General features: G+C 41.8%; 1 protein-coding gene and 1 non-coding gene across 3 annotated transcripts in view; one reads left to right on the top strand and one right to left on the bottom strand.

The window, feature by feature from the left end:
- Nucleotides 1-21,463, bottom strand: part of EVA1A (eva-1 homolog A, regulator of programmed cell death) — a 370,201-nt gene that overhangs the window by 163,334 nt on the left and 185,404 nt on the right. For both annotated transcript variants that reach the window (XM_056563857.1, XM_056563858.1), the window contains exon 3: nt 3,943-4,066. In XM_056563857.1, the coding sequence (XP_056419832.1) occupies nt 3,943-4,066 (124 nt within the window). The remainder of the gene's footprint in view (nt 1-3,942; nt 4,067-21,463) is intronic.
- Nucleotides 10,930-11,015, top strand: TRNAR-UCU (transfer RNA arginine (anticodon UCU)). Its single transcript is given in 2 exon segments — nt 10,930-10,966; nt 10,980-11,015. It is a non-coding gene; the product is annotated as a tRNA-Arg (tRNA).

Genomic DNA, 21,463 nt, shown 5'->3' with positions numbered 1-21,463 from the left:
ATGCTATTTTTTTTCTATAGTTCGGACATTTATGCACGGGGCGATACCACATATGTTTGTTTATTTTTATTTAAAAAAAATTGAAAATAGGAAAAGGGGAGTGATTTGGACTTTTATTAGGGAAAGGGTTATTATTATTTTATTTTTTACAAGGTTATAGCCCCCATAGCCATAGCTTTGCACTGATCAGTGTTATCGGCGGTCGATTGCTCCAGGCTGGATATCAGGCTTGGAGCAATCAATCGCCGATCGGACGCGCCGGAGGAAGGTAAGTGACCCTCCGTTCGCGTCCTAGCTGATTGTGACACCTGCGGTGGTCCTGATCAGCCCCACTGAGCAGCCGGGAAGCTTTGAACGCTGCATCTAAAGGGTTAATAGCGCGTGCTATTAGCCCCAGGTCCCGGCTTCAGTTACATGCCGGAATCGACCTGATAGGACACGCGGTCACCGTCGGTGGTCGTTAAGGGGTTCTATTTCGATTTCCACCGTTCTGGGGTATCTTTTGGGTTTTCAGTCCTGCAAATTGTAAAACATTAATATCGCCATGATGATCCTCCTTTATGTGTGCATTCAATCTCTGGCACCCTTGTCCTTTTACTATGGACCTACGATGTTCTCTGATCCTTTCAAATAGGCAACAAATAGTCTTGCCTATATAGTCTTGCCTATATGCCACATATGCACACCATTGTGTAGAAAACATTTCGTTTTACAGGTAATGAATTCTTTAATAGACCATTCCACGCCTCCTATCGAAAAATTTACTCTCTGAGTTTATTTTACAAAAGGAACATTGTCCACAGCGATGGTTGCCCATGGGTGCAGCTCTATCCAGCCAAGTAGTGGTTTTTCTGTTAAATTGATTTACAGGCCCTCCAGAGAAGGATCAAGGCTCCTCCCACTGGGCATCCTGAGTTATTTCGGTAATGGGTGACATGACTGAAAGACGTTCTGTCACGCAATGATGTATGTATATAGGCGTAGACTAGTGACGCAATGTTAGGGTGCCAAGAGGAAGCGTGTGAAGAGCAAAACAATTGTCACTTGCTTATCCTAATGCAACGGTGTCACCTGCGGCTCCAAAAATAAAAGCGTTGGTGGAAGATATACAGTGAGTTGCCGCCCGTTCTTTCTTCCAGTATCACAATGATAAAACCAGTCTGATAAAACGTAAAGGGCGTATAGACACTTACAACCATTTTTTATTGTTTTAGTTCCAAGGGGGGAAAAAAAAAGGAAAAAAAAACCTGAACACAAGTTTACACAAAATGGGGGAGTATTATCCCAATTATAATCCTTCCAGGATACGCCTCTGAAACATTCTGCGGCAGGTTCAAGCTCAGCTTCACTAACGTGTGACAGACTAACACTAGAAAGTCTTGTTTCAAGACTTAGTCTTGTTGAATTATTTAGTCTTGTTTAAGAATAATTTTGAGTGTCTTTAGTCCTCTGACAGACAGGAAGCGTTTAACTTTGACTACAAGGACTAATGCTTTATTAAAGGATAAGTCTCAGGCTCAAAAACGTATCCTCTATCCAAAGGTTAGGGGACAAGTTTTAAATCACGGGGGGGTTCGAGTGCTGGGCCCCGCCGGGATCTCCTGTTTGGAGCCCCCATGCGCTAGCACAGGAGCGAGTCACGACCCCCGCCTTTGGATAGGCGATACGTTTTTGAGCATGAGACTTTTCCTTTAAGACTCTACACACAATAACAGGGCTCAGCTACCATCAATCAATAAGGGGTACTACAGTGCGTATCAAATATAGACATTACAAAGAAAGAAATACGCAATATAGCGCACACCCACAATGTATACCAGAAAAAAAAAGATTTTATTACACATAAGTAGTATACGAAAGCAGATAATACAATTAAAAACATTTAAAAGGCCCAAATGGCCACCTGCACAAACAGGGGGAGGGTCCCCCAAAAAAGACCCCACCCAGGGCACCTGCTATTTTCAGCATATTTTACACCCGTCACAATAGTTTATAGCCAATACACATCGGCAACTTCCTCAAGGGTGTTGAATATAGGAAGTTGCTGACGGGCAACAGAACGCGTGGGGTCTAGGGGGGGGCGGGGGGCACCTGTCTGGTCAATTCTTCCATCTGCCGTCTATAGTTTGACTCCCCAGTGTTGTCATTGAGAATTCCAGTACAGGTTCTATGTGTGTTATTTGCTCTGGGGTAGAGTAATGAATTGATTATGTGTATTTACTATAAACTATTGTGACCGGTGTAAAATATACTGAAAATAGCAGGTGCCCTGGGTGGGGTCTTTTTTTTGCCTCCCCCCCCCCCCCCGTTTGTGCAGGTGGCCATTTGGGCCTTTTAAATGTTTTTATTTGTATTGTCTGTTTTTGTATACTAATGTGTAATAAAATATTTTTTTCTGGTATATACATTGTGGGTGTGCGCTATATTGCATATTTCTTTTTCTTTGATGTAGTACTTTTCCTTTAAGTTCTATAGAGTTTGTTACTGCGGACAGTCTTGTTGGGATTACCCATGTGAAAATTTTGCGGTGACTACAGTTTGGGAGAAGAAGGGACATTTTTAGCAACCCAAAAAATACTATGTGTGGGGAAAAATAAGAAAACCGCAATTTAGCAAATTTTGGAAGGTTTTGTTTTCATGCTGTACACTTTATGGTAAAATGGACATGTTTTATTTATTCTGTGGGTCAACATGATTAATATGATACCCATGATTACATACTTTATTATAGTATCGCTTTAAAAAAAAAAAAAAATTAACCAAATTAGTGCGTTTAAAATCCCTCTATTTTGCTGACCTATAACTTTTTCATTTTTCCGTATAAGAGCTCATTTATGCCATGATCTGTACTTTTTTATACCATATTTGCATATATAAAACTTTTAATAAATTTTTTATCAATTTTTGGGGGAATAAAATGTTATAAAAAAAAGTAGCAATTTTTGACCTTTTTTACGTTCACTGTACGGGATAATTAACATTTTAATAGTTTGGATAGTTACGCACGTGGCGATACCAAATATGTTTCTTAAAATTTTAGTATTTATTTATTTTTACACTTTTCTGGGGGTAAATGGGGAAAAAGACCATTTACATTTTTATTGCGGGAGGGGATTTTTCAAATGTTTTCTTTTCTTTTTTACTATTTATAGCAATCATGTGATTGCTAATACTGTTCAGTGCTATGCATAGGGCATAGCACTGATCAGTATTATCGGCTATCTCCTGATCTGGTCTGCTCGATCTCAGACCAAAGCAGAAGATGCGGGGAGACAGATGGAGGCAGGTGAGGGGACCTCCGTCCGCCATTACAGATTATCGGATCACCGCGGGAGCGCTGCGGGCGATCTGATCATGCACTTTCTGACTGCACTCCCGCAGGTGCCGTGATCTGTATTTATCATGGCATCTGAGGGGTTAATGGCAGACACCCACGCGATCGGGGATGTCTGCCACTACCGGCGGGGTCCCTGGCTGCTATAAGAAGCCAGGAACTGCTGCGCATGATATAAGTATCGCTCCGATGCTCGCGGTCATACACAGGACGTAAATGTACGTCCTGGTGAGTTGTTGTTGTTGTTATTATTGTTATTATTATTATTATTATTATTATTAATAATAATAACTGCAAATGTGCCCACAGTACCACTTGGTTATATAGAATCTAATAAAGGCAGGGCATAAAAGTCAAATAAAAGCAAAGCGAAAACCTTTAGTCATGTCCTGTACCGCCAGCTCTTCTACTATGCATACCAATGTCTAACTTTGTCTGCAGTGCCCCTTTAATAAACCTCATTGTAAAAAATGGTGTTCATGCACCGATTCCCATCATCGGAATTCATTACACGACCCAGGGGTCATGCAGGGTTCCCAAGACAGGAAGAAACAGGTATAATGAGAAGAAGTGTATCGTCTAGCAGACTTGGAGATTCCTTTACTTACTTGGCCTGCATTTGTATCGTACAACCAAATACTTGCTGGTCCCTGGACATGGATCCAACCCAAACAAACGACTATTGACAAGCAGCTGGCAATTCCTCCGGTCCTGGCACTCGTCCAGCACTTTCTGCACAGGAGCACAAAAAGAAGAAAAACCCATCACCACTTTGGTACAAGCAGTGAGTACAGTAACAAGTAAAAGGCAAGTGAAGATGACACTACAAACAAACAATCAGTACTTATAGAAGTAGTGACAAATATTTTAGACCTCAAAAGGTAAAAAGGTTTAAAAATCCTAAAACCCATAGGCAATCATCGAGAATGGATTAACATACAACAAAGTCATGTTCTGCAACCCAGGGGAAGGGAGTGGTGGTGGAGGTCCAAAGATGACTGGATGATGGTAGTCGTCCTCTAGTAGTCACAGTAGGTGTTCACTGTAGCTGAGGCTTCCACCAAACCTCCCACACGCCAGGGTCTGGCATAGTGATGAGGGTGCTACAGTTGGGTTGAGGTTAGTAGTAGTCCTAGGGGTCAATTCATGTGTATCCGTCTCCCAGCTGTTGGTTGGAGAGCTCATGTTGGTGACAAAAAAGTAGCCAAAGACAGATAACTCTAAAGTGAAAAGCATGGTTCCTTTTCTTGGCAAACAGAAGAAAAACATTTCCACTTGATGGAGGCAGAATATTTGAGGCAAGAGCAGGTTTTCCCCAACACAGCCAACCTGCTTCCGTAGCTGTTATTTTTTCTAGCCTTCCAGTAGTCAGGTTCTCAGTAGTATACAATTTTTATATTCTGCTTATGCAATGCAGTTCCCAGCTGCGGGGTACAGGTCCTCAAAATATACACTATGGCACTCATTTACTATTTTTTCACTCAATGATTCTATGTATAGTGCTGTAAAACAGAGGTTCATGTTCCACAGAGATAGCCACTCATCTGTCCCTGTCCCCAGTGGGGCTCACAATCTTACTTCAATGCCTCAAACACACACAAGGCCAGTTTCATAAAAAAAAAAAAAAAACAAACAACTAAACCTAAAACAATGAGGACTCTTCCTAGAACTGGCTACCCAACCAAACTAAGTAATCGGGGGAGAAGGGCCTTGGTAACAGAAGCGACCAAGAACCTAATGGTCAGTCTAGGTGAACTCCAAAGATCCTGTGTGAGCTTCATGGCAGCGGGGGCAGAAAAAAACCTCTCCTTCCTTAGTAACAGACACCTGAAAGCCACCTGGACAAAAAATAAATGAACCAACACCTAAAAAGGACCGAGAAACAAGGATTCTCTAGTCTGAGAATTGAGACGAAAAAGTTCAATCTTTTTTCCAAGTGTCATTTCTGGAGGAAAGCAGGAACTGCTCATCACAGTGGTGGCAGCATTCTGCAGTGGGGGTGGATTAAAGGCTGGGACAGAGACTGGTCAGGATTTGGGGAAAGCTTAATAGAACTAAGTACTGCGGGGGAGATTTATCAAAACCTGTGCAGAGGAAAAGTTGCCTAGTTGCCCATAGCAACCAATCAGATCCCTTATATTTTTGACAAGGCCTCTGTAAAATGAAAGAAGCAATCTGATTGGTTGCTATGGGCAACTAGGCAACTTTTCCTCTGGCAGATTTTGATAAATCTCCCCCAGTAAATCGTAATGAAAACCTGATTTAGAACACTCTGGACCTCAGACTGGGCCAAAGGTTCACCTAACTAGACAATGTGGTGGCCCAGTACGGGAGGTGTTACCCCGTGCACCTGCTGTCCTGTCAGGCAGCCTCTTTCAGTTTCCCCAAGGCCCCCTGCACTTGTTTCCATATTGTAAATATGTTTACCATGTAAAGTGTTATGTTGTAAAGTGTTATGTAATGTTGATTTAAGCGCTATACCATGTGATATGTCATGTGATTGTTATCCAGGAGGTGCCAGTGACCAGTTGATCCCAAGAGTAACCTATGGGCCCCCTGCTAGTCTCCCCCATATAATCCCTGGGTGGAGCTTCTCTCTCTTCTGCTGAGGTCCAGTTCAGTCGCCTAGTGTGTGTGTCCAGAGTGTTTGAGACCACAAAGGCAAGTCCTGCAGCCACCATCAAGCCAAGTAAGCTAAAATCACAGCTTTGTGAAGTCCGTCCTTGTTATCTGTCAAGTCAGCGTGGTCTGCATTCAATTGTCCAGTCTTACTACAAGTTCCAGCAAGCCCTTAAGGTCTCTGCATCACTGGTCACCTCCTTGGGCCATGGCTGAACTGTATAGACTTTACCAAGTGTCTGACCTCAGTAAAGCTACCGTTGTCCGTAACTTGGCGTCGGTGTCTTTATTGCCCCTGTGACTAGCCCAGGATCCAGCAGTATATCTTCGGGTGGTTATAGGCTAAACCATGCCCTGGCATCATGAATACAAGGGGTTAATGCCATCTGCCCTGCACCACACACCCTGCTACCACAACAACACACAGGAACAGCTTAAGTAGTGGTAAAACTGTGGGGGGGAAAAAATGGTCATTGGGGCGCTGCGGCAAACTCCGCACACCCAATAAAGACATAATTACAGGGGATGCACAGGACAATAGCAGGGTATTATTGACAATTCAACTGGACAACGCGTTATATGTTTGATCCGGTCCACCAAGATCACTATAGACTTAATATAGGTTTATGTATACTTTACAAAAAACAGGCAAAATAAATGTAGACACATGCATAAAATGTTAACATTAAGAGAGTATGTGCTTATACAGAAACTCTGTACTTATTGGCCCCGATTTACTATTGTAAACCAGACATGTTTTGTTGGTTTTTGCACCAGAATCTGGCACATTGGGCCAGAAATTCTGTCTGCGCCAGAATTTGTGCCAGAATGCTGTCTTATTGCCCCAGAATTCTGTCTGCGCTAGAAATTAAAAAAAACGACCGACTCTCCCTTTTACTGAGAAAACCCGAAAAAGGGGCATGTCTGTTGGGGAAAGGTAGGCGTGGTCACAGAAGAGGGGCTTGTTTAAACAAAAACCCAACATATTTACTAAGGCTTCCACAGAAAATGTGGATTTGAGCTCTGGAAAACCCGACAGATCAGAGCATGTGTAACAAAAAAAAAAAAAGCTTAGTAAATACTGTGTCAAAAAATTTGTAGGGTATTAAAACCCACAACGAAACCTACACAACACTCTTAGTTTACGCATACTGGCCCTGATTTACTAAGCACATATATAAAAGCTGATAATATAATCTAATAGCAAGTATTCATGTAGAAGAGCTCTCATAATAAAAAATATGACTTATTTACAGATCCAGTGTACATAGGTACCTATAGATATCAAAATCCCAGAAAGTCACATAGTCATATACACACACACTTATATTTGGTATTAAAAAGTGTCTATGATATGGTATGGAATGGAGGAATATTATATATATATGGCTCAGGTAAACTATTTATAATAGTGCATATACTGCCAAAATTTTAATAAAACCATAGAAAAAAAAAGTATTCCCAGTTGGGTATTGAAAAAGATGCTGGATTAATAACTGAAGTTAGGAAGCTGGCAATATACATGGTGTAGACTGAATGAGCAGCTTTAATGGGAAAAAAAATATATAAAATCATAGGTCAATATACCAACATGTATCCAAGAGCAGTTAAAGGGTTTCTCTGCTCCCCAGCATCCGGAACATTGAGGTCCCAACGCTGGGTGCGGGCTTTCGTGTTCACGCTTACCCCCTCGTGATTTCACACCCCGGGCGGGACGTCACGAGGGGGTGGGCATGAACACTGAAGCAGGCACCCAGCATTCGGAACTCAATGTTCCGGATGCTGGGGAGCGGAGTAACCCTTTAACCTACTTGAAGTAACTGAAGTAACCTACTCTAACTTCTGGTATTTTTCCTTCCCTCTTCGCATCCGCTACATCCCCTCCAAATCTCTGGCATTCTGCATTCTGAACATTATGTTTAGAACCCCAGCTTCTGCCTGTGGTGGTCATGACATTAAGCCCCGCCCCCTTCATTTACGTATATGGGAGGGTGCGGGATTGACGTCATAACCACCACAGCCCGAGACTGGTGTTCTGCCGGGGTGCCATGCCAGAGATTGCGGGGAAACCCTCTCAAAATTTCAACCAACACCAGGCAGAGCGAGAAACCAGGATCATTACAAGCAATGGAATACCTGAAACAACCGATGACCTCACCACTACTCATGACAACAATATGAGCACCACCACTCCTGACAACAATAGGACCACTATTCCTGACAACAATATGACCACAATACAGACAACACAGGGATTATAAATATTTCAGATTATGAACTATCCATATCAGAGAGATCTGTTCTCTCTAAAGGACTATCGTTTTGTCCAAGCACTAAACTGGATGACATCAAACTATACTCAGACTTGGAAGTATTCTTTAAGAGACTACGACTAAAAGAGTACTTTCATCAGAAAGAGGACAGTACTACAACAACCCTGGATTACAATATCAAGAAAAAGAATTCTGATTTTACTCCATCACCAGGACGCAACAGGAATCAAACCATAACAATAAAACCAGCAGACAAGGGAGGAGCAGTGGTGATAATGAACACTGAGGATTACATCAAAGAGGGAAACAGACAATTTTTAGACACTACATACAAGAAACTGAAAGAAGACCCCAAAGAATACACTCTGGAATTTAAGAAATTGATCGAATCTTTCCCAAAAGAGTCACAGAAAGGATTAGAGACACTCATACCCACAAATCCCATAACAGGGACATTCTACATGCTTCCAAAAATCCACAAAACTGGGAACCCAGGCCGACCAATAATAACAGGTATGGACACATTAACAGAACAGATCTCTGGCTTAGTAGAAAACCTATTAAAGCCCTTTGTCAAAAACACCAGCAGCTTCATACAGGACACCACTGACTTTCTTAAACTCAGATTACAAACTTGCCTGCCAACTCCGTATTAGTAACAATGGATGTAGAATCCTTATACAGCAACATCCCTCACAGAGATGGAATTGATGCCTGTTCCCTGTTCCTCTCATCCCAAACCCACAACCGGAAATATAGCCCTGGAGTCATCACTAAACTAATAGAATTCATCCTAACAAACAACTACTTCAGCTTCAACAGTGACATATCTACAAATGATGGGCACTGCAATGGGGACCCGGATAGCACCACAATATGCCAACCTATTCATGGCTGACCTTGAACAACCATTTCTAGACACACAACTTCACAAACCCTACAGATACTACCATTACATTGATGATATTTTCATCATTTGGACAGAAGGAAAAGAAAAACTCAGAAAGCTTCATGATGCCTTTAACACTTTCAATCCATTTATCAAACTCAAAATGGACTTCTCTACAGAAAGTGTAAACTTCCTGGACACTACTGTCACAATAAACAGGAACACACTACAAACGTCTGTATACAGAAAACCCACAGACCGATCCAGCTATCTACATAAATCCAGTTTCCATCCATCACACACAAAGAAAGGCATCATATACAGCCAAGCCACCAGGTACCATCGATACCCTGATGACAGAGACCTGCACCTACAAACACTGTCTGAGAAATTTAAACAAAAAGGATACAAACCTAGGACAATCAATAGGAAAATACACTCCGCCCTTCAAACACCACGGGAACACCTGCTACAATACAGACAGATACAACCGTCACCACGCGTACCACTGCTAGCCACATACAATCCGGCCCTTGAAGAAATACGCAAAATGATCAAGGACCTGCAGCCAATATTGGCAGAAGAGGAGATGCTAAAAGAAATCTTCCCTGAACCTCCCATCTTGGCCTTCAGACAACCGCACAATTTAAAACAAAAGCTGGTCAGCCGAAAATTACCTACAGAAAGAACAGACACAGACAATTGGACCAAACCCTGCACCAAACCCCGCTGTAAACTCTGCTAACATACTGCATCAAGATGGAAGCCACCCACAACAACAAGACATAACATTAGGGGACTATACTCCTGCACATCCCTAAACGTGGTCTACATGATACAATGCACCAAGTATGACATGGGATGCTATATTGGTGAAACCAGACGGAAACTCAACGAAAGGATGAATCTACACAGACGTTCCATCAACCGCCATAAAGAAAATGACTACTGCACCCCAGTTGGACACCATTTTACCCAAACAGGCCACTCCATACATGACCTTACAATCAGGATACTGAGAGGGAATTTCAAAAACACACAAGAGAGAAAGACATTTGAAGCCAAAATGATACTGTTTTTTGACTCGAAAAACAGGGGACTCAATGTGGATTTGAGCTTCTTATCTCACTATCAAAATTTCTTATAACCTGTAGTGGATTCTCTTATAACCTGTACGGTCTACTCTTTAGTAATTAAGCAGGACAAAGTGAAATTCAAGTCTCTCCCCTGCTCCCCCCTCCCTCCCCCTTTTTCTCATCCTTATCCATTTAGTCTGTGTTCCTATGACAGGACAATTTATGGCCCATCTTAGTGTGATTTCTCCACATCTCTTGTCTTAACCCCCTGCATATTTGTGAGATGTAACCTGTGTCTTCTGCTTGTGAGCTTAGATTTGCTTTGGACTTGATAAAGGGAGGAATCACGAAAGCTTCTCTACAAAATGCTGTTAGTCCAATAAAAAAGGTTATTACGAGATACTGCAACATTTTTTGATTTGCATCTGCATCACTGGGCTAATACGGCTACTCAAATTTACTACTATTTAATAACTGCAATTTAAAAACTTGAACGTTTGAACACCTAATAAAACCACTTAACTAAGAAAAAATTATTTGTGGCAAATATTTCACCATCTCTGACTTGAGATTATAGTAGTTTTTCCTTCGTCTAGTTCAGGATTTGATGATGACTAAGCCTCGGTGGCATTGACTTTCACACATACAGTACACTCATGTTTCACTTTCAGTCTCTGCTTCATAGCTTAGACATGTGGCGTAGCAGAGAATACAGCTCATGGCATGCAGGCAACAGATGGCTCTGTGGCGCAATGGATAGCGCATTGGACTTCTAGTAAAAACAAGACATTCAAAGGTTGTGGGTTCGAGTCCCACCAGAGTCGTGGTTTTGCTACACAAATTCTTTTGACCACAAAAATTTTAAAATAAATTCTCAGATTTTCAGCGTTTAGTGATATTTACTTATTGTGTTGCTGCAAGAGAAGAAGACTCATCCCTAAAGGACTAATTATCAAAAATCCAGTGGTTACAACGCATAACTCACAATATGCCCAAGACCTCTGCAAACGCACCAGCGAAAAACGTATGAATCATCTAATCCACCAACGGTATAAGAAAAGAGAAATATTTAAAACAATCCCTACTTCAGGATATATGGGGAAACACATCAACACATGGCTGAACGAGTGGAAAAGGATATAAAATACTTCAATAGAAAACAGAAAAGAACTGTTCATGAAGAAAAATGTACTCAGAAAACTCTGAACACCAGGCAGAGAGGAACCAGGATCACTACAAGCAATGGAATACAGTATTTTTCGCCGTATATGACGCACTTTCTTCCCCAAAACTGTGGGGGGGGGGGGGGGGGGGAGTTGGTGCGTCTTATACGGAAAATACCTGTCCTATCGCGGCGGTCCCTGCGGCCATCAACGGCCGGGACCAGCAGATCGCGGGGATGCCCTGTATTAACCCTTCAGATGCGGCGATCAAAGCTGACCGCCGCGTCTGAAGCGAAAATAACACTAACCTGGCTGTTCAGTTGGGCTGTTCAGGACAGCGGGAGGGACCTTACCTGCCTCCTCGGTGTCTGCTCCAATGCCGGGATCCCCTGCATGGCTGGCGCTCTCCGTCGTCATCACGTCGTCGTGCACACTGTCCCCTCATCCAATAGGAGCGGCGTGCGTAGCAACGTCATGGCGGCGAAGGAGAGCGAGGATACCGGGCAGCAGAGACGTTCTGGAGCGACGAAACTCCGGGAACGCGTTGACAGCGATGGAGGGCGACATCCAGGGCAGCGGTGATGAGCGGTGTCGGGTCCAGCGGGGACACGTTGAGTATTACCTCCTATACCAGTGGTCTTCAACCTGCGGACCTCCAGATGTTGCAAAACTACAACTCCCAACATGCCCGGACAGCCAACGGCTGTCCCGGCATGCTGGGAGTCCTAGTTTTGCAACATCTGAAGGTCCGCAGGTTGAAGATCACTGTCCTATACTTTACATTGTATTTGGTTCGGAATCTTTATTTTCTAGATTTTTAGCCTATCAAATTAGGTGCGTCTTATATGCTGGAGAGTCTTATATGACGAAAAATACGGTACCTGAAATAACCGATGTTCTCACCACTACTCCTGACAACAAGACAGACAACTCAGGAATTATAAATATTTCAGATTATGAACTATCCATATCAGAGATCTGTTCTCTCTAAAGTACTATCATTCTGTCCAAGCACTAAACTGGATGACATCAAACTATACTCAGACTTGGAAGTATTCTTTAGGAGACTAACTAAAAGAGTACTTTCATAAGAAAGAGGACAGTACTACAACAACCCTGGATTACAATATCAAGAAAGAGAATTCATATTTTACACCAATCACCAGGACGCAACAACAAACTGGACAGCTACATTGCAAGTTTCAGACTAAGAACAGCATCCTTGGTCACAAAACCCCATTATAAAACCAACTACAATCTCTCAAAACCAGAAAGATGCCATCAAAAACTTAAGGAATGATCAAACCATAACAAAACCAGCAGACAAGGGAGGAGGAGCAGTAGTGATATTGAACAATGAGGATTATATCAAAGAGGGACACCGACAATTGTCAGACACTACATACAAGAAACTGACAGAAGACCCCACCAAAGAATACACTCTGGAATTGAAGAAATTGATCGAATCCTTCCCAAAAGAGTCACAGAAAGGATTAGAGACACTCATACCCACAAATCCCATAACAGGGACATTCTACATGCTTCCAAAAATCCACAAAACTGGGAACCCAGGCAGACCAATGATAACAGGTATGGACACATTAACGGAACAGATCTCTGGCTTAGTAGAAAACCTATTAAAGCCATTTGTCAAAACCACCACCAGCTTCATACAGGACACCACTGACTTTCTTAAACTCTATCCGATTACAAACTTGCCTGCCAACTCCGTATTAGTAACAATGGATGTAGAATCCCTGTACAGCAATATCCCACACAGAGATGGAATTGATGCCTGCTCCCTGTTCCTCTCATGCCAAACCCACAGCCAGAAATACAGCCCTGGAGTCATCACTAAACTCACAGAATGTTTCCTAACACACAACTACTTCAGTTTCAACAGTGACATATCTACAAATGATGGGCACTACCATGGGGACCAGGATGGCCCCACTATATGCCAACCTATTCATGGCTGACCTTGAACAACGATTACTAGGCACAACTTCACAAACCCTACAGATACTACCGTTACATCGATGATATTTTCATCATTTGGACAGAAGGAAAAGAAAAGGTCAGTTTCATGATATTTTTAACATATTCAATCCATCTATCAAACTCAAAATGGACTTCTCTACAGAAAGTGTGAACTTCCTGGACACTACTGTCACAATAAAGCAGGAACACACTACAAACATCTGTGTACAGAAAACCCACAAACCGATCCAGCCATCTACATAAATCCAGTTTCCATCCTTCACACACAAAGAAAGGCATCATATACAGCCAAGCTACTACTATGTACCATCGCACCTGCTCCAACCCTGATGACAGAGACCTGCACCTACAAACACAGAAATTCAAACAAAAAAGGATACAAACCAAGGGCAATCAATAGGAAAATACACTCAGCCCTTCAAACACCACGGGAACACCAGCTACAATACAGACAGATACAACCATCACCACGCGTACCACTGGTAGCCACATACAATCCGGCCCTTGAAGAAATATGCAAAATCATCAAGGACCTGCAGCCGATATTGGCGGAAGATGAGATGCTAAAAGAAATATTCCCTGAACCTTCCATCTTGGCCTTTAGACAACCACACAATTTAAAACAAAAGCTGGCGAGCAGAAAATTACCTACAGAAAGAACAGACAGACAATGGGACCAAACCCTGCACCAAACTTCGCTGTAAACTCTGCCAACATATCTGCACCAAGATGGAAGCCACCCACAACAAGACCTATAACATTAGGGGACCATACTCCTGCACATTCCCAAATGTGGTCTACATGATACAATGCACCAAGTGTGACCTGGGATGCTACATTAGTGAAACCGGCCATAAACTCAACGAAAGGATGAATCTACACAGACATTCCATCAACAGCCATAAAGAAAATGACTACTGCACCCCAGTTGGACATGATTTTACCCAATTAGGCCACTCCATACATGACCTTACAATCAAGACACTGAAACGGAATTTCAAAAACACGCGAGAGTAAGACATTTGAAGCTAAAATTATACTGCTTGTCTCTACAAAATTCAGCGAGTCCAATAAAAAAAAGGTATTCCAAGATACTGCAGCATTTTTTGATTTGCCTCTGCATCACTGGACTAATACGCCTACTCAAATTTAATATACATGGTGGGCCATTTACATGGATACACCTTAATAAAATGGGAATGGTTGGTGATCTTCACTTCCTGTTTGTGGCACATTAGTATATGTGAGGGAGGAAACTTTTCAAGATGGGTGGTGACCATGGCAGCCATTTTGAAGTCGGCCATTTTGAATCCAACTTGTTTTTTCAATAGGAAGAGGGTCGTGTGACATTAAACTTATTGGGAATTTCACAAGAAAAACAATAATGTGCTTGGTTTCTCTTTGTTTACAGCCATTGACGTGTCATCGAGGCTGACATGTGAGGAGCAGATCGAAATTGTGTTGATGTCTGGTGAACGCAGTAACCGGGTCATTGCAGCAGATTTCAATGCAAGACACCCTACGAGACCACCCATCTCCTATGGTACAGTTAGTAAACTGCTTGCTAAGTTTCATGAAACTGGTTCAGTGTTGGATTTGCCAAAAATATGGACGCATGAAATCTGTCACTAATGAAGAAACATCAGTGGCTGTCCTAGCTTCATTCAGCAAGAGCCCACAGCGTAGCACTCGCCGCATGTCACTGGAGTGTGGCATTAGTCGAAAATCCCTTCGGCAGATATTAGCTACTCGCAAATGGAACCCTTACAAATTCTAGCTACTGCAGCATCTCAACGAAGATGACCAAGATCGGCGCACTGAATTTGCAGAATGGGCAAAACAAAAATTGGAACAGGACCCTCAGTTTACGCAGAAGATTTTGTTCAGTGATGAGGAAACTTTTATGTGAATGGTGAAGTTAACAAACAAAACCACCGCTATTGGTCTGACACTAACCCACATTGCATAGATCCCTCCAAGACTGTTGGAACACAAAAATTTATGGTATGGTGTGGTACATGGGGTACAAAGATAGTGGGGCCATTCTTCATCAATGGAAACCTCAAGGCCACTGGATATTTGAAATTGCTACATGATGATGTGTTTCCCTCTTTATGCACTGAAGCTGGCACATTCCAAGTTTTTCCAGCAAGATGGTGACCACCACATTATGGGTGTCAGGTCCGAGCATTCCTAGATGAACAGTTTCCTGGAAAGTGGATTGGTCATCGTGGGCCAGTTGAATGGCCCACAAGGTTTCCCGATGTGACCCCCTTAGACTTTTATCTTTGGGGTCATCTGAAAGCAATTGTCTATGCTGTGAAGATACGAGATGTGCAGCACCTGAAACTACGGATACTGGAAGCCTCAGCTAGCATTTCTCCTGCGGTGTTGCCATCAGTGTGTGGAGAGTGGGAGAAGAGGGTTGCATTGACAATCCAACACAATGGGCAGCACATTGAACACATTTTATAAGTGGATAAGGAAAAGATAATGATGTGTAGCTCACTTATGATACAGAGGGGATATAGTGCTTGAGATTAAAGGTGATACCCCACCCATGGGGCTTAATCTAATATAGGGAAAGAATATATATAAAATTTATAGAAACCAGTCCTCTAAAGCACTAGGGGTATAGAAAACGGGAAATAGAAGAAAAAGAGAATAAGTTAATAGAAAGTGGATCCAATTGTTTAAGTGAAAATATAAGTGTATTTATTATATAAAACAATATAGGGTATACAGCCAATCACCTAGCAGGGCCCTTGCAGGTGAAAGGTAATATAATGTTAAAATATTATAGTATTAAAATAATGATGTAACAATAATAGCAATAAAGCAATAAAATAGCACAAAAATGCAAAAGATGAATGAATATACGCTGTAAAGATAGAAAGTCTCTTTTCAATAATCACAAGTCTCTTTGAGAAAAAATGCAAAGACAAAGTCCATCAATGGTGTGAGCTAGTACCACGAATATAGCACAAATATAGCAAGTGTCGGGAGTATCACAAGTGTCTCAATAGTAGCGCTTATCATCAGTGGTAAATCGTGGGAATAATTCAGTTGTGAGGCCTGCAACAGTGTTGCGGTCTTAGACACAGTAGCAAGTCAGCTCAATCTGTAAGTATATTGTAATAATGTAGCAATGTAGCGAATGTATCGCGGTGCACAGCACCACTCCCCCTCCTCAACGAGCTTGTACAGCCGCGATATCTTTAGATGCGGTGCCTGTCTGTGTTCCGGTCGGGGTGAGTGGTTCTCCGGGGCTCCGAGTGTCCTGGGCTGGCACGGAGGCGCATCCGGCCTAATAGGGTGGTGTCCAGGAGTTCTGCCATCCGGGGCTGTGGATGAATGGATGGCCGACAACAGGTGCGTGTCTTAATGATGCGCTAGCAGTGCGCGCGTTGTGGTGGTCCTGATACCGCAGACATCCAGCGGTTGCAAGTTGGTTATTAGGCGGATAGCGTCTTTAAAGTGATATACACTTAATATATTTGTGCTTTAAACAGACGCGTTTCAAAGCCACAGGCTTTTTCTTCAGTGACCAAAAGGGATGTCTGATGGGCAAGAAAGGTCTGTATTTATATGGTCTCCATATAGTGATGTCATGATGGTTACCAAGGCTAGTAAAACATGGAAACTGGCTAATGAAAGCTCAGTATAAGATATGGGATGGATCCACATATATAAAAGGAAGGAAAAGAAAGGAAAGAGAAAAAAATATATAATGAAAATATAGTGGGGATATGTGCAATCCGATTAAAACCATATAAATACAGACCTTTCTTGCCCATCAGACATCCCTTTTGGTCACTGAAGAAAAATCCAGTGGCTTTGAAACGCGTCTGACCCTGTTTAAAGCACAAAGATATTAAGTGTATATCACTTTAAAGACTCTATCCGCCTAATAACCGACTTGCAACCGCTGGATGTCTGCGGTATCAGGACCACCACAACGCGCGCACTGCTAGCGCATCATTAAGACACGCACCTGTTGTCAGCCATCCATTCATCCACAGCCCCGGACGGCAGAACTCCTGGACACCACCCTATTAGGCCGGACGCCTCTCCGTGCCAGCCCAGGACACTCGGAGCCCCCGGAGAACCACTCACCCCGACCGGAACACAGACAGGCACCGCATCTAAAGATATCGCGGCTGTACAAGCTCATTGAGGAGGGCGAGTGGTGCTGTGCACCGCTATACATTCGCTACATTGCTACATTATTACAATATACTTACAGATTGAGCTGACTTGCTACTGTGTCTAAGACCGCAACACTGTTGCAGGCCTCACAACTGAATTATTCCCACGATTTACCACTGATGATAAGCGCTACTATTGAGACACTTGTGATACTCCCGACACTTGCTATATTTGTGCTATATTCGTGGTACTAGCTCACACCATTGATGGACTTTGTCTTTGCATTTTTTCTCAAAGAGACTTGTGATTATTGAAAAGAGACTTTCTATCTTTACAGCGTATATTCATTCATCTTTTGCATTTTTGTGCTATTTTATTGCTTTATTGCTATTATTGTTACCATCATTATTTTAATACTATAATATTTTAACATTATATTACCTTTCACCTGCAAGGGCCCTGCTAGGTGATTGGCTGTATACCCTATATTGTTTTATATAATAAATACACTTATATTTTCACTTAAACAATTGGATCCACATTCTATTAACTTATTCTCTTTCTTCTATTTGCCGTTTTCTATACCCCTAGTGCTTTAGAGGACTGGTTTCTATATATTTTATATATATTCTTTCCCTACATTTTATAAATGGTCAGAAACTTGCAAATAACTCATGAAAGAATAAAGTTACGTTAAAACCAAGCACATCATTGTTTTTCTTGTGAAATTGCCAATAAGTTTGATGTGTCACATGACCCTCTTCCTATTGAAAAAACAAAAGTTGGATTCAAAATGTCCGACTTCAAAATGGCCACCAAGGTCACCATCCATCTTCCATCCCTCACATATACTAATGTGCCACAACCAGGAAGTTAATATCTCCAACCATTCCCATTTTATTAAGGTGTATATTTACAATATTATAACATTCAAGTTATATTTAAACTTTATTTTCTCTTCCGAAATCCACTGTGATATCATGTAACTAGACTCTGAATCTACATAGTTAACACCCACCAGTCATCATCGGATGACATTATATTTGTTTGGGTGGATCCTCAGGAGAGGAAATAGGTTAAAACTTGGGTAGAAGAACTGAAACGGGGAACTGCAAGAGATAGGAAGAGGAAGCATCACAGATCCTCATTACCAAAGTTCCTAGAGGCTACCTGAAGAGGCAGAGCCATGAAGAGTCAGGGAGAAAAACGTGATCCAATAAGCCCATTCTTCTCTAACTGGTTATGACTACAATGTGAGGCAAATAGGTCACTCCCTCTTAAATGGTGCTCAAGTAGGAATCCCAATCCTTTAGTACTTGTAAAGAAAACTTGGCACTCCAATGTATAATGCAAAGAGTTTTATTTTCACAGTCCTTAAAATTAATTTACGTTTCGGCCCTACCACGACCTTCATCAGAACTTACAGGACTGGTGGAGAGCAGGAGAAGTTGGCCAAGAGCCGTGCAATATGGAGTACTAGTGTGGCCATAAGCCACGAGAGCGGTGTGTACTAAAGGATTGGGATTCCTACTTGAGCACCATTTAAGAGGGAGTGACATATTTGCCTCACATTGAAATTTTCCCTATATGGGCACCCCCAGTGATGTCAAGCAACACCTTCTCATATAGCATGGAAGGCACAGCTAACATTGTAGCTAAATCTTCAAGAGACGTTTTACAAATCCATGCACATGAGTTTCGTACAAGAGATTACAAAAGAGAACTACGTCACCAAACCAACATTGAACTACACTGAGCAACACTTACCAAATATCCTAAAGTACAGCGTAGACCAAGAGGCCTGAGGATACGCCTACAACCCACAATCTTCAACAAGAATAAAGAGACTATTGTGATCTGTTCGAAAAAAATCCTTAAACAAATGTTCTACTGACATTATGACTGACTGTCGACTTTCTTCAAAAAGAAATAGACACGGTACAAGCAAAAATATCTAACATCAAAACTCAACTTTCAGCAGGTTTGAACTCAGAGGAATTTACTTCTCTCAAAGACAAAGTACAACAATCCTTGGAACATCATCGAAGAGAATCACAGAAAAAGAAACGTGATAAAGCCATTCGGGATACAGAATATCTAAACAATCATGTATATAGATAGCAGGAATTCTCCAATTTCCCGGCTCACTATGGAGCACAAGACTCAGGTTCCTCCAGTGGCGGTTTCCCTCAATACAGGGTTTCTTTCCTAGGACAACGTCGCAATCATCGAAGACGACGAGGAGGGGGGGGGGGGGGGGGACAGTGCCACCGGAATAGACAGGATGTCCATGATGACTTGCTCTCAGGTATGGAGAAACCAACACCACAAACCTTGGTAGTAAAGATTTCATCTGAAAACCTTAGTTCAGGCCAGGTACAGCTCTTTCAAAAGGGCTTATCATTTTGCCCTTCTACAAAATATTATCTGTTCCAGCTGGACTGGACCTACAAAGGTTCTCTCAAAATGTTAGCCTTAAGGCATTTTTTGATGAGCATATACCTGTGGAACAGAGTGAACAGAGGGACTCATGTCTTGTTAAAATGTAAGATCTTTGTCTTCGACTCAAGAATAAATACATGCCTCCAAGGGGGATCTCCCCCTTTGGAAACTTTCGTTAACCTTGTAACCAGAGAAATTGTTACCTTGAGATCTGAAATAGAGAAGGGTATTCTGCACTTCCCCCATAATCTCAGTCCATTTGAATACAGATCTATCCAAGATTTAAAGAACGATAAATCGATCATAATTAAGCCAGCGGACAAGGGGGGTGCTATAGTAATACAAAACAGGTGTGACTATATCAATGAGATCCGATCATAATTATCTGATACAGTTTTATATAGACAACTTGACAATGATCCTAAATATAGCTTTAAAAAAATCATTGAAGTGGTTGATCGTTTCAGTTCCATAGGGGTTATTGACAATAAATTAAGGGATTTCCTCATTAATCCTAACCCGATTATTCCAGTACTATACAGGTTGCCCTAGAATCTCACTAAACCTCCAGGGAGACCAATTGTGGCATCTACTTATTCTATATTGTCTCCCCTGTCCATATGCCTTGAGAAAATGTTGACACCACTTGTACGTCATAACAGATCATTCTTACTAGACCAGTACATTTTTGTCTTTGATTAACGATATCAAACAGGTCCCACCAGCTACTATTTTGGACACATTAGATGTGAATAGTCTTTATACCTCAATCCGACATGATAAAAGGCCTTTATGCTGTATCACAACTTCTTACCACATCTGAATTTGAACCACCATACATTGGCTTACCTGTCACTACTTGACATTGTGCTAAACAATAACTATTTCCTTTTCCAAGACTAATATTATCTTCAAATCCAAGGGACAGCCTTGGGTTCCAATGTGGCACCCCCATATTCAAACACGTACATGGCAAATTTCGAAGAACATTTTGTGTACACAAATGAATTATTTCAGAACTATGCAATGATATGGAAAAGATACATTGATGACGTGTTTTGCAAAAGGGGTGGCCCATTGGACTCCTTACTTTCTATAAGCAAGTAAATTCAGTATGGCCAGAACTTCAATTCACAATTGATTATAACCAACAATCAGCGAGTTTCCTTGATACCATCATTGAAATTGACCCTGAGGGCTGCCTTCATACTGATCTTTACACGAAACCGAAGGATCGTAATAATTGATTACACTTTTCCAGTGTTCATCCCCCTTCTACTTTGCGGTCATTACCCATTTCCCAATTTGAGAGAGTGAAAAGAATTGTGTCTGATAATACTCAGTGCAAGAAACGCCTTGAGGACATGACAAAAAAAGTCATATTTGACCATATTTTGAGAACCTGTAGTCAAACACGTCCCCACAAAAAGAAAAAAAATCTAATTCCAATAGGATACCATTGGTACACACCTACCACCCTTTTGCCTTTAAAATACATGGAATCATACGAAAACACT

The sequence above is a fragment of the Hyla sarda genome, chromosome 3 (genome assembly GCF_029499605.1).
Source record: "Hyla sarda isolate aHylSar1 chromosome 3, aHylSar1.hap1, whole genome shotgun sequence".
Taxonomy (NCBI): Eukaryota; Metazoa; Chordata; class Amphibia; order Anura; family Hylidae; genus Hyla; species Hyla sarda.
The sequence above is the reverse complement of the archived record's forward strand: the minus strand, read 5'-3'. Positions and strand labels throughout refer to the sequence as shown.